The sequence below is a fragment of the Podarcis filfolensis genome (genome assembly GCF_964270895.1).
Source record: "Podarcis filfolensis genome assembly, chromosome: 16".
Lineage (NCBI taxonomy): Eukaryota > Metazoa > Chordata > Lepidosauria > Squamata > Lacertidae > Podarcis > Podarcis filfolensis.
Window position 1 is genome coordinate 9,915,772 of NC_139620.1, and position 13,528 is coordinate 9,929,299.

A 13,528-nucleotide genomic window follows, 5' to 3' on the forward strand; every position below is an offset into this window, starting at 1 on the left:
GGTATTTGTAGAATTTGTATTGTTAAAATGGAAAGGGGTCAAACCATCATGACAGGTGTTGAAATTTTGGGAGGTTGGATAGTTACAATGGAATGGTTTCAGTGGTAGGGTGCACATTTTTATTATTATTTTTATTTATTATTATTACTTTGTCAAAATATTAATAAAAGAAAAGAAATCAACTGCCAGAGTTAGGACAAAGACGAGGGTTGGAAGGAGACGAGTTTTGAGCATTGCAGTTGGCTGTGGCGTGTTCTGGGGGTGAAAGCTTTCAGTCTGTAAAAAGCAGCAAGCTGCGCAGAGGGACATAGGGCCAGGGCTGATTTCTGCTGGCATCCAAAACGGTGTCCATGGGAGAAGCAAGGCCTTCTTGGGGTGCTATTGTTGTAAACTCCTCCATCGTGGGCTCAGGTTGTACGTATATATGTGCCAATAAACCATATAGCATAAAGACAACACAGTCTCCGCTGTGCCTCATTTCCAAAAGAAACACAAACCCTGGGCAAGCGGAATTTTGCAGCCCTCGGAGATTGGGGTGCCGTGTAACAATTCATTTCCACAACAGCTGTGAGAAGGAGGTCACTGTTTCTTCCAGCTTGAAGTATGGGGAACAGGGACCTTTTGCTGACGTCGCTTGCTAGCTCTAGAAGCTGAGCTGGTGTTCCTTGTTAGTTTCTGTTTGCCACTGAGCAGCTGCTTAGAGTCACAGGACTCTGTTTACATTCCAGAGACCTTCCAGGCTATTGGAAGTCTCACGGGAGATGAGATGTGACGTTAGTGGTTTCCTGTTCCTTTGTTCTTTTGTTGTTTCGGTTGCTCTCTGCTTTCACAGAGAGAGGATGTCTTTTCTGTCTGTGTAGCGAGAAATAAAACCCTTTGCAATGTAGCCATAAATCTCATCACTTCTGCATGCTGCTGGAAACTCTGCTATATGGGGGAACGTGCCTTGGAGCCTCATCAAAGGCTCAGGTTGTTAATTATTCGTCAGGAGGGTGATTCCGGAAGATGAGCTTTATCAGCTTGGTCGAGCGGAGATCCCAACATTTCTATCCTCCCAGCCTCACAGATCAGAATCCAAAAAGCTGCCGCAGCATGTCAAAATCTTTTGATCCCAGCCCCCCGCCACATCTGAGGCTCGCTGCCTCTTGTTCTTTTCTTAGGTCCTCGAAGCAAGATTTAGCTGGGCATAGCAAGCGCCTTCCTGTTTTGTAAAGAGTGGAGAAACTGTTATTTGGAGCACAGGCGGGCAACTTCAGGCCCTCCAAGGCTCTCTGTACGGCCCTCAGAAATCTCAGGCCACACCACCTCCCCTCTGGCCACACCACCTTTCCCAAGGCCAATCCCCTCACTGACACTGTCTCACATCCGTTTGGGCCCATTTCCCCAAATATACCAGCCCCTACTGCTTCTGGACAAGATTCTGAGGGTCACATGCTTGTAGTGGGCGAGCCAGGGCCAAAGTGGGTGGAGCAACAAATGCAAATTTTATTTTTGTTTATTTTCTACACACACACACACATGCCCCTCTCTATTCTCTATTCAGACATTGGACTCAGCTAGATTGGTAAAGAAAAATAGTTTTATATGGGGCGTATATGCATTATAACAGTGTGACACCAGATGGCGCTGTGGAGTTCCGTTTTTTGCCAACGTGATTTCTCATATGAAGTTTAAAACACGTTCTCAACGCTTCCTTGATGTGTCTATATCCAGCCATTGTCTGGGTTCAATGACACATTTCAGCCAGGCAAAAATGCTCAAGGAGGATTCTAAGCAGGACTAGGGAGGGGTAAGACTCTGAGAAGAGTCCTGGGGGCCAGGTGCAGAGGTCTGGGGGGCCGCATCTGGACCTCAGGTATGAGGCTCCTGATCTCTGGAACATCATCACCTCTCTTCACAAGCAAGTTAAGCTACGCTGAAGTGTCAAAAATTTGTAAATTCTCCTTTCCTTTCCCTGCACTGCCTCCTCCTCAGCCCAGTTGCACTTGCTCCAGTTCATGTCCAGGTGCAATCCAAAGCACCACCTGTTGGGGGCGCTATAGCAGTAGGCTGGCCTGGATGACCTTGTGAGGTCCCTACAATGTATATCACATATGAAAGCACCCTCGAAATCTGGAGACGTCCCCCCTTCGCCATCACCAAAGAAAGAGTCATACCTTTATTACCTCTGAAGATGGAGGTTCAGAGTCCTGGTATTGGGATCCTTGGGGAATAAAAGAAAAGGAGACAATTAGGAATAAATAAAAGAGCCATTCTTCTTCAGCTGCTGCTGTGAGGGCCAATATTTTTGCCAACTGCAAAAGGGACAGAGAAGAAGCTCCATTCAGTTCAAACCTACCTAATTTGGATTTCCCAAAACAGGGGGCATGCCCTCGCCAAGGATCTGGACCTCCCAGGAGGAACTCAGGAAAAGTCCAGAATAACAGCTGAGAATGCATCATGGGAGACCTGTCTAGGGCAGCTTCCTGTTCTTACAGTGACCTAACAGATCCCGCGGAGAATCCCACCAACAGAAAATGTGCTCAGTCCATTTGTGGTTCCTTGCTGCTTTTCCCTGGAACATAATTCCTGCCTGAAAATCCACTGCTAAAACACTCAAGTCCAGGGAACCTCAGGTACAGGGGCAAAATGGCCTCTCTGTCTGGCTTTTGGGCTCTCCTCCTAGCCACGCCCTCTCTCCCTAGGCCACACCCCTTACCAGCTTGCTTCACAACCTCATTGAGTGTTCTTGCCTAACTGGAATATGTAATTTGAACTCTGATCATGCCTGGATGGAGGGTGGTGGGGTGTGAGTTTGTGTAGAAACTCATCTACTATGCAAAGGGGGGGAAATACCGTACTTTTCAGTGTATAAGACTATGGTTTTTTTAATCTAAAATAATGTTCAAAATCGGGGCTCGCCCTATACACGGATAGTGCAGAGGGGATTTTTTCTCAAATTGGAGTCCCCCAAAATAGGGGCGTCTTATACACGGAAAAATATGGTACAGTGGTACCTCAGGTTACATACGCTTCAGGTTACATACGCTTCAGGTTACAGACTCCACTAACCCAGAAATAGTGCTTCAGGTTAAGAACTTTGCTTCAGGATGAGAACAGAAATCGTGCTCTGGCGGCAGCAGGAGGCCCCATTAGTTAAAGTGGTGCTTCAGGTTAAGAACAGTTTCAGGTTAAGAACGGACCTCCGGAACGAATAAAGTACTTAACCCGAGGTACCACTGTACATTCATTGCTCAGCCACTTTTGCCACTGGCCCTCCCACCGCTTGCAAGTGGCCCCCGGAATATTGCCCAGCAGGAAAAATGTGGCACTCAGGCTGAAAAAGCCCCACTGATTAGAGTGTTGGTCTATGACCTGGGAGAGCAGGGTTTGAATTCCCATTCAGCCGTAAAGCTCACTGGTTGTGACCCTGGGCCAGTCACCGTCTCTTAGCCTAACCTACCTCACAGGGTTGTTGTGAGGATGCAGGAAGAGGAAGAGAGTCATGAGCACCGCCTTCAGCTCATTGGAAGAGATGGTCTATCAATGTAATACCGTCTTTTTCGCCCTATAGGATGCACTTTTCCCCCTCCAAAAATGGAGGGGAAATGTGTGTGCATCCTATGGGGCGAATGCAGGCTTTCGCTGAAGCCTGGAGAGCGAGAGGGGTTGGTGCACACCAACCCCTCTCGCTCTCCAGGCTTCAGGAAGCTCTCTGCAAGCCTTGGGAGCCCGCGGGAGTTCCCGCCAGTCTCCCAAGGCTTCCGGAGAGCTGCCTGCATCCCAAAGCCCGGGGCGCGCTGAGTAGCGTGCTTCGGGCTTCGGGCAGATATCCGCAAGCCTGGGGAGACCGGTGCGACTTCCCGCCGGTCTCCCACGGCTTGCGGAGAGCAGCCTGTTCTGGGGGCTGGGGTCGGGGGAAGCTCTGGTTTCCCCCAAAACTAGGTGCGCCCTATGGGGCGAAAAACACGGTAAATTAAATAAACAACAAAATAAAAATAAACGTGGCCCTTGAACTTAAAAAAAAAAGGTTCCTAAGTAATGCCTGACTTTAAGAGAGCCTGAAATAAAATTTAAACACTTGTTGTTGATTTCTTAGGACACGGCTGCTGATATTACCTAGCCTGGAGCGGCTGCATCGAATCCGAAGGAAGCTTAAGAGAAGCATCAGTAGTGTCAGAACAGCCAGGACAGACAAGGACACTGAGAAGCTGAGACATTTGTTGTCTACGACTGCAGAGGGAGCTGTAAAAGGGAAAGGGAGAGGGAGGGAGGGAACAGGCAGACATTACTTAGCAACTGCTGTCACTGACACAGAGCAGAAGAACCCCATCATTTATAGTTTGCTTCATTGTGTTACTGGAGGAGGGGTGGGGTTTGCATTCTCTGAACTGAAGAAGCAAAGCTATTCTGCAAAATCCGTACTTTCCTGAATTTTGCAATGCGGTTCCCCAGCCGAAAAAATAGGCACCTTGGGAGAAAAGTGTGCATACAAAGCATATATTTGTGGAATCAATGTCTAAGAAGGAAATATATGTGGGGAAATGGCTTGCCCAAAATGTGCATACAGTGGTACCTCAGGTTACCTGGCGGCGCGGCAGCAGCAGGAGGCCCCATTAGCTAAAGTGGTGCTTCAGGTTAAGAACAGTTTCAGGTTAAGAACAGACCTCCAGAACGAATTAAGTACTTAACCCGAGGTACCACTGTAGTCAGTTAGGACCAATGCCTAAGCCAATACTGCTCATCACCTGTAACCAATAAAGTTGTGGCCTTAAGGTAAAGGTAAAGGGACCCCTGACCATTAGGTCCAGTCGCGACCAACTCTGGGGTTGCGGCGCTCATCTCACTTTATTGGCCGAGGGAGCCGGCGTACAGCTTCCGGGTCATGTGGCCAGCATGACTAAGCCGCTTCTGGCAAACCAGAGCAGCACACGGAAACACCGTTTACCTTCCCGCCGGAGCGGTACCTATTTATCTACTTGCACTTTGACGTGCTTTCGAACTGCTAGGTTGGCAGGAGCTGGGACTGAGCAACGGGAGCTCACCCTGTCGCGGGGATTCAAACCGCTGATCTTCTGATCAGCAAGTCCTAGGCTCTGTGGTTTAACCCACAGCGCCATCCTTAATAATTGTGTCATGTGTCTTTATTTCCACTGGGAACTCATCACGCAATTCTACGATTCTTTGATTCTATGGCTTAGCATAATGCAGCTTCCTCTGTCCCTAAGAACCAACACGTGAAGATGACCAGCCAATTTTGTCGAGAAGGGCAGAGGGTGACGTGCCGCACCACCACTCACCTGCAGGGAATTTGGCGTTCATCCTGACAGCAGTGCCCGAGGAGTTGAACCTGACCTCACAGGTGAAATTCGCGGCACGTGCGTTCCAATCCAGGGGGATGTGAAGGACACTGACGAACGTCCAAGAACTGCGGTTGCTTCTCATCAGCAGCGTCTCTGGCCGGAGATGTCCAGGAACGTCCCAGGACACTTGGACGAAGCTGGAAGCGCCATGGACCACGCAAGCCATTTCGTTGCTCTGAAAGATTCGAGATGCTTCACGCGGAGCGGGTTGCAAAAGCGTCACCCAGGTGCTCTGGGTGTAGCTATCTGTGTGTGTTGCAGGGAACAAAGCAGAGAGTTCAGGAAACGGCAACAATGCAGTTCATTTTATTATTATTATTATTATTTCATTCACATAATATACATTCTTTACAACAGACAACTCCAAAATAAAATCATATATAGCAAAACTGTAAGTCTCATGTTTTCATTTACACTCCTTTCCAATACCCTTACTTGATATTTCTTGCTGCTTTCTGCTTTCCTTATAGAATCTTTATGGAAATTTAAATCTCTTAAATCCTATACCAATCTTTAACAATTTCAATTAATGCCTTCACCTCCCTCCTCAACAACCCAGTACTTCCCTCCACCTGTGTGCGATCTTCTTTGCCTACTATCGTTGCGTCACTCGCTCTATTTGTTATTCCATGCTTAATATAATATTATCCTATCTCCTTGCGCCTTTTATATTTTTGCATATTGATTTTTAAGCTCCTGCACCAACTTTTTTCATGTATTCCTTAACGCATTCCCATCTTTATTAATTTTTTGATTAGAATAGCCTCTGATTGATGCTGTTAATTTTGCCATTGGTGGCCATCCCAACTGCAGCATGATGATAACCTTAGATTTTTTATGTCTATAAGAGATTGGGGAAAGGATGCATCAAAATGACTAAACAAAGGGAAAACAATACTTTATACTCTACTCCAATTTCTTGCAGCCGACGGAGCCTCTCACATCCCTTCTGCATTGAAGGTATACCACGCAAAAGTGGTTTCCACCCTCTGTTATGCTGCCCCGCTCTGGGCCCCAGGGTCCAATTTAACATCACTGGGGACATTGCAGAATCAGTTTCTCCGTCGCCTTCTGAAACTCCCCATGTGTGTGAGCAATGCAGCCATACGTCTGGAGTTAAGGATTGCATCATTGGAGACTGTCATCTGGAAGCGAGTCTTTGGCTATTGGCTGTCCAGCTGGCATAGGCTTCCCGACCATTACCTTTTTCAGTGCCTCTGGCGGGACGTCTTTGTCAATCCGTGGGTAGGAAAAATCCATGCCAAACTTCTGAGCATCGGAATTTCCCCAGCGGACTCCTTAAAGATGAACTTACGCTCAGCCAAAAGCCTTATTGAGCAAAGATTAGCGGACATTGAAAATCAACACAACCTCGCCAGGGGTGGGGGTGTCTGCTCCCCCAGGTATCACGGAATAACCCCACCACTTGGCCTTCCATCATACATGTCATCTCTTTCATCAGTACCACACCGACGTGCATTTATTCGTGCAAGGTTCAATGTCTTTCCATCAAACCTGCTGAACCACAGATTTTCCAATGGTTTGGTGTCTCCGCTATGCGTGTGTGACGGGGAAACTGTTGAATCTCTTTCACATATAATGTTCAACTGTCCCCTACATAGCATAGCCAGGGCTAAATTCCTGGGCCCTGCTTTACTGCGCTTGGTTGGCAGGCCTGTTGAGTCACACGCCGCACTGCTTTTGCAGGATACAGATCCTTCTGTAACTCTGCAGGTGGCGAGATTTCTGAATGCGGTTATCTCACACTCAAAAACCACCAAAAAACAACAACAACATCAAAACTAATTGGACTGTTACGTTGAGAGTGCACGTCGGAGTTCGTCTTTAGTTTTCCTTTTCTGTGTTCCATCCCTTGGAGCTCTCCTGGCCCCAAGCCGTCACTTGGCTCTGCTCAATGACCCACCCTTGCATCGTGGTGTTCACCTTCTGTTGTCGGATATATCTGTTTTTATGTCCCTGTGTTTTTATGTTTGTACATATTTTATGGGCTAATAGCCGTAAATAAATAAATAAATAAAGATGCATCAAAATGCGTATAATAATAATTTATTATTTATACCCCGCCCATCTGCCTGGATTTCCCTAGCCGCTCTGGGCAGCTTCCAGCGGAATATTAATATACAATGATTCATCAAACATTGAAAGCTTCCCTAAACAGGGCTGCCTTCAGCTGTCTTCTAAAAGTCAGACAGTTGTTTATTTCTGATGGGAGGGAGTTCCACAGGGCAGGCACCACTACCCTCTGCTTGGTTCCCTGTAACTTTGCTTCTCGCAATGAGAGAACCGCCAGAAGGCCCTCGGCGCTGGATCTCAGTGTCAGGGCAGAATGATGGGGGTGGAGACGTTCCTTCAGGTATACTGGACTGAGGCCGGTAAGTGCTTTAAAGGTCAGCACCAACACTTTGAATTGTGCTCGGAAACGTATTGGGAGCCAATGTAGGTCTTTCAGGACCGGTGTTATGTGGTCTCGGCGGCCGCTCCCAGTCACCAGTCTAGCTGCTGCATTCTGGATTAGTTGTAGTTTCGTGTCACCTTCAAAGGTAGCCCCACGTAGAGCGCATTGCAGTAGTCCAAGCGGGAGATAACCAGAGCATGCACCACTATGGCGAGACAGTCTGCGGGCAAGTAGGGTCTCAGCCTGCGTACCAGGTGGAGCTGATAAACAGCTGCCCTGGACAAAGAATTGACCTGCGCCTCCATGGACAGCTGTGAGTCCAAAATGACTCCCAGGCTGCACACCTGGTCCTTCAGAGGCACAGTTACCCCATTCAGGACCAGGGAGTCCTCCACCCCCGTCCACCCCCTGTCCCCCAGAAACAGTACTTCTATCTTATCAGGATTCAACCTTAATCTGTTAGCTGCCATCCATCCTCCAACCACCTTCAGAAATTCGCACAGGACCTTCACCACCTTCACTGGTTCCAATTTAAAAGAGAGGTAGAGCTATTATATGTGATAATAGCATAAAAACTGCATTGTGGAAGGCTCTCACCAGGGAGGCATGACTTGTGCCATCCAGTTTTAGGCATCAGGCAAAGGCTTTTCGCTTCTCCCAGGCGACCGGTCCCTTTTCAAAGGGAACTCTGGGGACTCTCCCCAAAACAATATGCAAACTGAAATCTCCCAGTCTCCAAAATTCACATTTCTTTGAATTTTGTGCTGCACTTCTTCTAGCAAAACGTGTGTAAAAAATGTGTATATGAGGGCGAAAGCATGCACAAAAATGTATAAATATGAGGCAATAATGTACAAAAATTAACTTCCTTAGGGGAAGTTGCACACAAAAATATGTGTGTTGGGAGAAAAAGACACTAAAATGCTGATGAATCCTCATTGGGACTTGCAGTCGAACCTTGGACGTCGAATGGAATCCGTTCCGGATGTCTGTTCAACTTCCAAAAAGTTTGGAAACCAAAGCGCGGCGGCTTCTGATTGGCTGCAGGAAGCTCCTGCAGCCAATCAGAAACCCCGGAAGCCCCATTGGTCGTTTGGCTTCCAAAAATAGTTCACAAACCGGAACTGTCACTTCCGGGTTTGCGGCGTTCAGGAGCCAAAACGTTCAACTTGCAAGGCGTTCAGGATCCAAGGTACGACTGTATTTCCAATAAAAACAAATTACAAACAAGGCAAGTGAACTTAAAACAAATTGATAGGTTCGCCCACTGTTAGTAAGGAGACAGTATAGGCTTTGAACTGAGAAGGAGGACCGTGGTGGTAGAAGAGACTCAATACCCCTCACACTCCAAAGCTCAGTCTATTTGCTTCCTTACCTCCAACAACCAGTGAGGACCCATTGCTGAAAGTCAAGGTGGGATTTCTCTTTGCGCACATATACAGGCCAGAATCTTCCTTTTGGACCAGGGTGATGGCCAAGACCAGATTTTTTCCTTCTGCCTTGCAAGCAAACCTGCCTCCATCTTCCTTCCCTGAGCATTTTTTAATTAAAAGGGGTGTTGCATCCTCTCTCCTTTTATACCAGCTGAAGGACAAGCCTTTGTCTTCCACGCTTTCTGTAGAAAAGCACTCAAGTTGGGCTGGGCTCCCGGTATCCACAAAATGGAACGGCTCCGTCTGGTACAATAAGAGTAACTGGACTGGTAATACTGCTGAGAGAGGGGGGAAATGATGAAAGAAGGAACGTTGCAGTTGGGTCTTGTCTCCTTTCACACAAAGGGAGATTCCCTAATGAACAAAAGCAATCTTAAGTATAGAAAGCTGGTAGGCTTTTTTGGGGGTGGGGGAAGAAAAAGGTCATTGTCTTCTTGTGCTGTATAAGTGACAAAGGGGAGCCACACCCCTAGTTTAAGTTTATCGGTTATCTTTTCTCTTAGGGTGGCTTATCATTAATAATAATAATAATAATAATAATAATAATAATAATAATAATGTATTATTTATACCCCGCCCATCTGGCTGGGTTTTCCCAGCCACTCTGGGCGGTTTCCAACAGAATATTAAAATACAATAGTCTATTAAACATGTTATGTACTGAGTTGAATAGGATCCAAAATGCAGCAGTCTGATTGGTCCTAGAACAATAGGATAAAAAATGCAGCAGTCTGATTGGTCCTAGAACAATGCAGCAGTATGATTGGTCCGCAGGAGCCACCCAGTCCAGCTCCAGGTGGAAGTGAATCCACAACCTGATTGGCCTACAGGAGAATCCCGGAATTCGCCAATCATGTGTGTAAATAATGTCTGTAAATATTGTGTAAATAATGTATATAAAGCAGATATTGTGGGGGAACTTCCATTCCTCCTCACCACTTTGAGCTGAATAAAGAGCATGAAATCCACTCTCGACTCCGAGTACATTTCAAAACATTAAAAGCTTCCCTGAGCAGGGCTGCCTTCAGATGTCTTCTAAAAGTCTGGTAGTTGTCTTTCTCTTTGACATCTGGTGGGAGGGCGTTCCACAGGGCGGGTGCCACTACCAAGAAGGCCCTCTGCCTGGTTCCCTGTAACTTGGCTTCTCGCAGCGAGGGAACCTCCAGAAGTCCCTCGGCACTGGGCCTCAGTGTCCGGGCAGAACGATGGGGGTGGAGACGCTCCTTCAGGTATACTGGACCGAGGCCCTTTAGGGCTTTAAAGGTCAGCACCAACACTTTGAATTGTGCTCGGAAACGTACTGGGAGCCCGTGTAGGTCTTTCGGTACCAGTGGTCTATGTCTATTCTATCGGTCTTCCCAGTGTCTAGTTACGATATTTAGCTGCACACTCTTTCCCCTGCAACGTCTATGACAATAGTGTCTCATTCGATCTGTGAAAAAGGCTCTATGAATCGAAAGTGGAGATGCTATATGTACTTTCCCCTGTTTATTTGTTTTGTAGCACATAAAGAATATTTTTTAAAAAAATAAAGACTATTTTTAAAAAGTATAGAAAGCTGGTTACCCCTATTCCAAACTCCATTCAGGAGGAATTTGACTTATACTACCTTTTTTGCTGGTGAAGTTCTGCCAGTTTGTGGGGTCCTGAACAGCCACATCACTGGAAAACACCTTTTTGGGAGTCTTAAGCCAGAGTAAATTTAAGAATGTCGGCTGAACTGGGGTGAGGGACAATAGTATGTTTCTGATTTAGCCAGTGCTTTTTTCTTTTAAAAATGTTTAGGGGTACTCTCATTTTGACTCAAGAAAATCACCATTTTATAGTTCAAATCAGGAAACATAAATACAGTAAATGGACAAAAGTACAAAGACTCACAAAATGTTTAGGAGTATGTGTACCCCTGTGTACCCCCAGAAAAAAACAACAACACTGGAATCTGCTGAGGTGAAAAACTTACACCAGCTCAGTCAGGAAAGCGCAAGCTCCACCAAACCGAAATTCTCTAATCCCAGTCGATCTTGGGTTTGGATTGTACTGTTAGGCAGAATCCGTCAACCTTGGCTCCCCAGAGAACACTGAACTACAGATCTCATCATCCCCAGCCAGTTCAGCCAATGGTCAAGGATGATGGGAGCTATAGTCCAATGATACCTGGGGGTGCAAGGTTGAATAGGGCGGATCTAAATCCATTAGTTGTATTTATTTCAGAAATTTGTACCCCACCTGCTGTTGTTAATGTTTTCAGAATGCGCTTAAAAATAACCTAAAACCATTGAAAACCAGTCTTGTACATTTGTGTGTGTGTGTGTGTGTGTGTGTGTGTGTGTTTTTTAAAAAAACACCTGCTGGTTTTATCAATATTTTGATAATTTTATTATGCCTACTGTTTCAAAAGTCTATTTTCATTGCTTATTTTCATTGCTTAATTTATAATTTTATGTAAACTATATTGCTTTTAATTAAGCAGTACAGAATCTGGTAAATAAATATTTTTTCAAGTACCTTAAGGTCCAAAGTTTTAAAGAAGTTTTGTTTTGTTTTTAAGCAGTTCTTCCGCATAGGCTATGACTGTAAGAAATCTATATGTCTTGTGGATTCTCAAGACCAACAGATTTATTTTGGCATAAGGGTTTGTGGACTACAGTTCATCAAATGCTTGAAGTGTTATACTCGGAGAGGGGGAGAAGTGAACAGAGAAATCTGAAGAGTGGGGTGAAAAGGAATTGAAATGGAAGAGTTAGTCTATTGCTTTTTGATGCAAAGCTCAAATAAATACAAGATAAACCGAATGACCTTTCACAACAGCAGCAATCAGAGATAACATAATCCTGTTAGCTGTGCTCCAATAATTCTTTGTAAACCACTTTGAGGGCTTTTAAAAAACCATCAAGTAGTATATAAATCTTATGAAATCAAATAAATAAATGCTTTAACAGCTAGTAGGGGAGAGAGATCTCTTGTCTCAACCGAGTCCTAAACTAATAGGATCAAATTTGCTGGTGCATTCCAGTTCAGCAAATTTCACACCGCAGCTACACATTAAATAAGTAAATAAAGTCTTTGGTTGGAGACCGGTAACTTTCAGGCTTGCAGCAGGGTATCCTGGGAGAACATTCAACACACACACCCTGATCCCACCCCCAGATTAATAATTAAATGATTCAGATGAAATGCATAAGTCGTTACCTGCGCAGATCAAAACGAGGCACTGTGGGAACTGCATCCCCCAAAGTCATCAGCTGCGCCCAGGAGCCCTGAGCCAGCGTTTGAAACGGCAACCTCGAGAAAAAGGGTCTGAGATCATCCTGACCCCATTTCCGTTGTGAAGAAACCCAGCCTCTGCGTGGGTGGTACAGTTTGAGACCAGGTGGCTGAACAGAATAACAGCGTGGCTTCACAAGTACAGTGGTACCTCGGGTTACATACGCTTCAGGTTACACACTCTGCTAATAAAGAAATAGTGCTTCAGGATAAGAACTTTGCTTCAGGATGAGAACAGAAATAGGGCTCTGGCGGCGCGGCAGCAGCGGGAGGCCCCATTAGCTAAAGTGGTGCTTCAGGTTAAGAACAGTTTCAGGTTAAAAATGGACCTCCGGAACGAATTAAGTACTTAACACGAGGTACCACTGTAGTCATTTGCTGAATGTGGATCAGTTCCAGGGCTTGGACGCAGTCAGTACCAGATTTACGTATAAGCTAAACAAGCTATAGCTTAGGACCCCATTCTCTTGGGGGCCCCAAAAAAAATTAATGGGGGGGGGGAAACTGGATGTACATTTCCAAAATATAAATAAAACCTACATGCAACAACAGTGTTTTCTGTTGTGTAGGCTCCTGTGAGGTAAGTCATGGGCCCTCATTTCTATATATAGGGTGCCTACATTCTGCATGGACTGGTTGCAGGACATGTGCAAATGGCTTTAGATACCTCTTAGGTCCATAAATTACCATGTAGCATATATTCAACACAAAAAAACAGCTACAATTTGATGTTGACAAAGGAGAGCTGGACATATAAAAGGTCCCATTACCTTCAATAGCTTAGGGCCTCATCAAACCTAAATCCGACCCTGGAAGCAGTGAAGGCTTTGGGTCTTGCAATTCGCTGGGCCGCAGCACGGAACAGATGCCAACACTAGGTGGGGTGGGGTGGGATTCTATCTCCCCAGTAGGGATGCGGGTGGGGGAAATTCAATTCAATTCACATCTGAAGGCAAATCTATCAAATTCACAATATCTGGAACCAGGTGAGACCTAAAACACAGCCGTCTTTCAAGATTTGCCCTTGTCGTGAATTTCGCAATGTAGTTGCGCAATGTAGATTTTTAAAAACT

At 45.8% G+C, this 13,528-nt stretch overlaps 2 protein-coding genes across 7 annotated transcripts in view; one reads left to right on the plus strand and one right to left on the minus strand.

The window, feature by feature from the left end:
• Positions 1 to 13,528, minus strand: part of LOC310751820 (uncharacterized protein) — a 15,571-nt gene continuing 2,043 nt past the window's right edge. The window contains exons 2-7 of one of the 6 annotated variants that reach the window (XM_083591534.1): positions 12,381 to 12,640; positions 9,134 to 9,469; positions 5,280 to 5,588; positions 4,099 to 4,224; positions 2,157 to 2,203; positions 1 to 1,201 (exon numbers count right to left, since the gene is read on the minus strand). In XM_083591534.1, coding sequence (XP_083447660.1) covers positions 1,157 to 1,201; positions 2,157 to 2,203; positions 4,099 to 4,224; positions 5,280 to 5,588; positions 9,134 to 9,469; positions 12,381 to 12,417 — 900 coding nt within the window. In that variant the 5' untranslated portion in view covers positions 12,418 to 12,640 and the 3' untranslated portion in view covers positions 1 to 1,156. Of the gene's footprint in view, positions 1,202 to 2,156; positions 2,204 to 4,098; positions 4,225 to 5,279; positions 5,589 to 9,133; positions 9,546 to 12,380; positions 12,870 to 13,528 lie in introns of those variants that run through there. The other 5 variants (XM_083591538.1, XM_083591536.1, XM_083591535.1 and 2 more) reach the window with 5 other exon arrangements.
• The window catches only part of FDPS (farnesyl diphosphate synthase), a 27,652-nt gene continuing 27,477 nt past the window's right edge, over positions 13,354 to 13,528 (plus strand). The window contains exon 1 of the mRNA XM_083591420.1: positions 13,354 to 13,441. Within this exon, the coding sequence (XP_083447546.1) occupies positions 13,369 to 13,441 (73 nt within the window). The 5' untranslated portion in view covers positions 13,354 to 13,368. The remainder of the gene's footprint in view (positions 13,442 to 13,528) is intronic.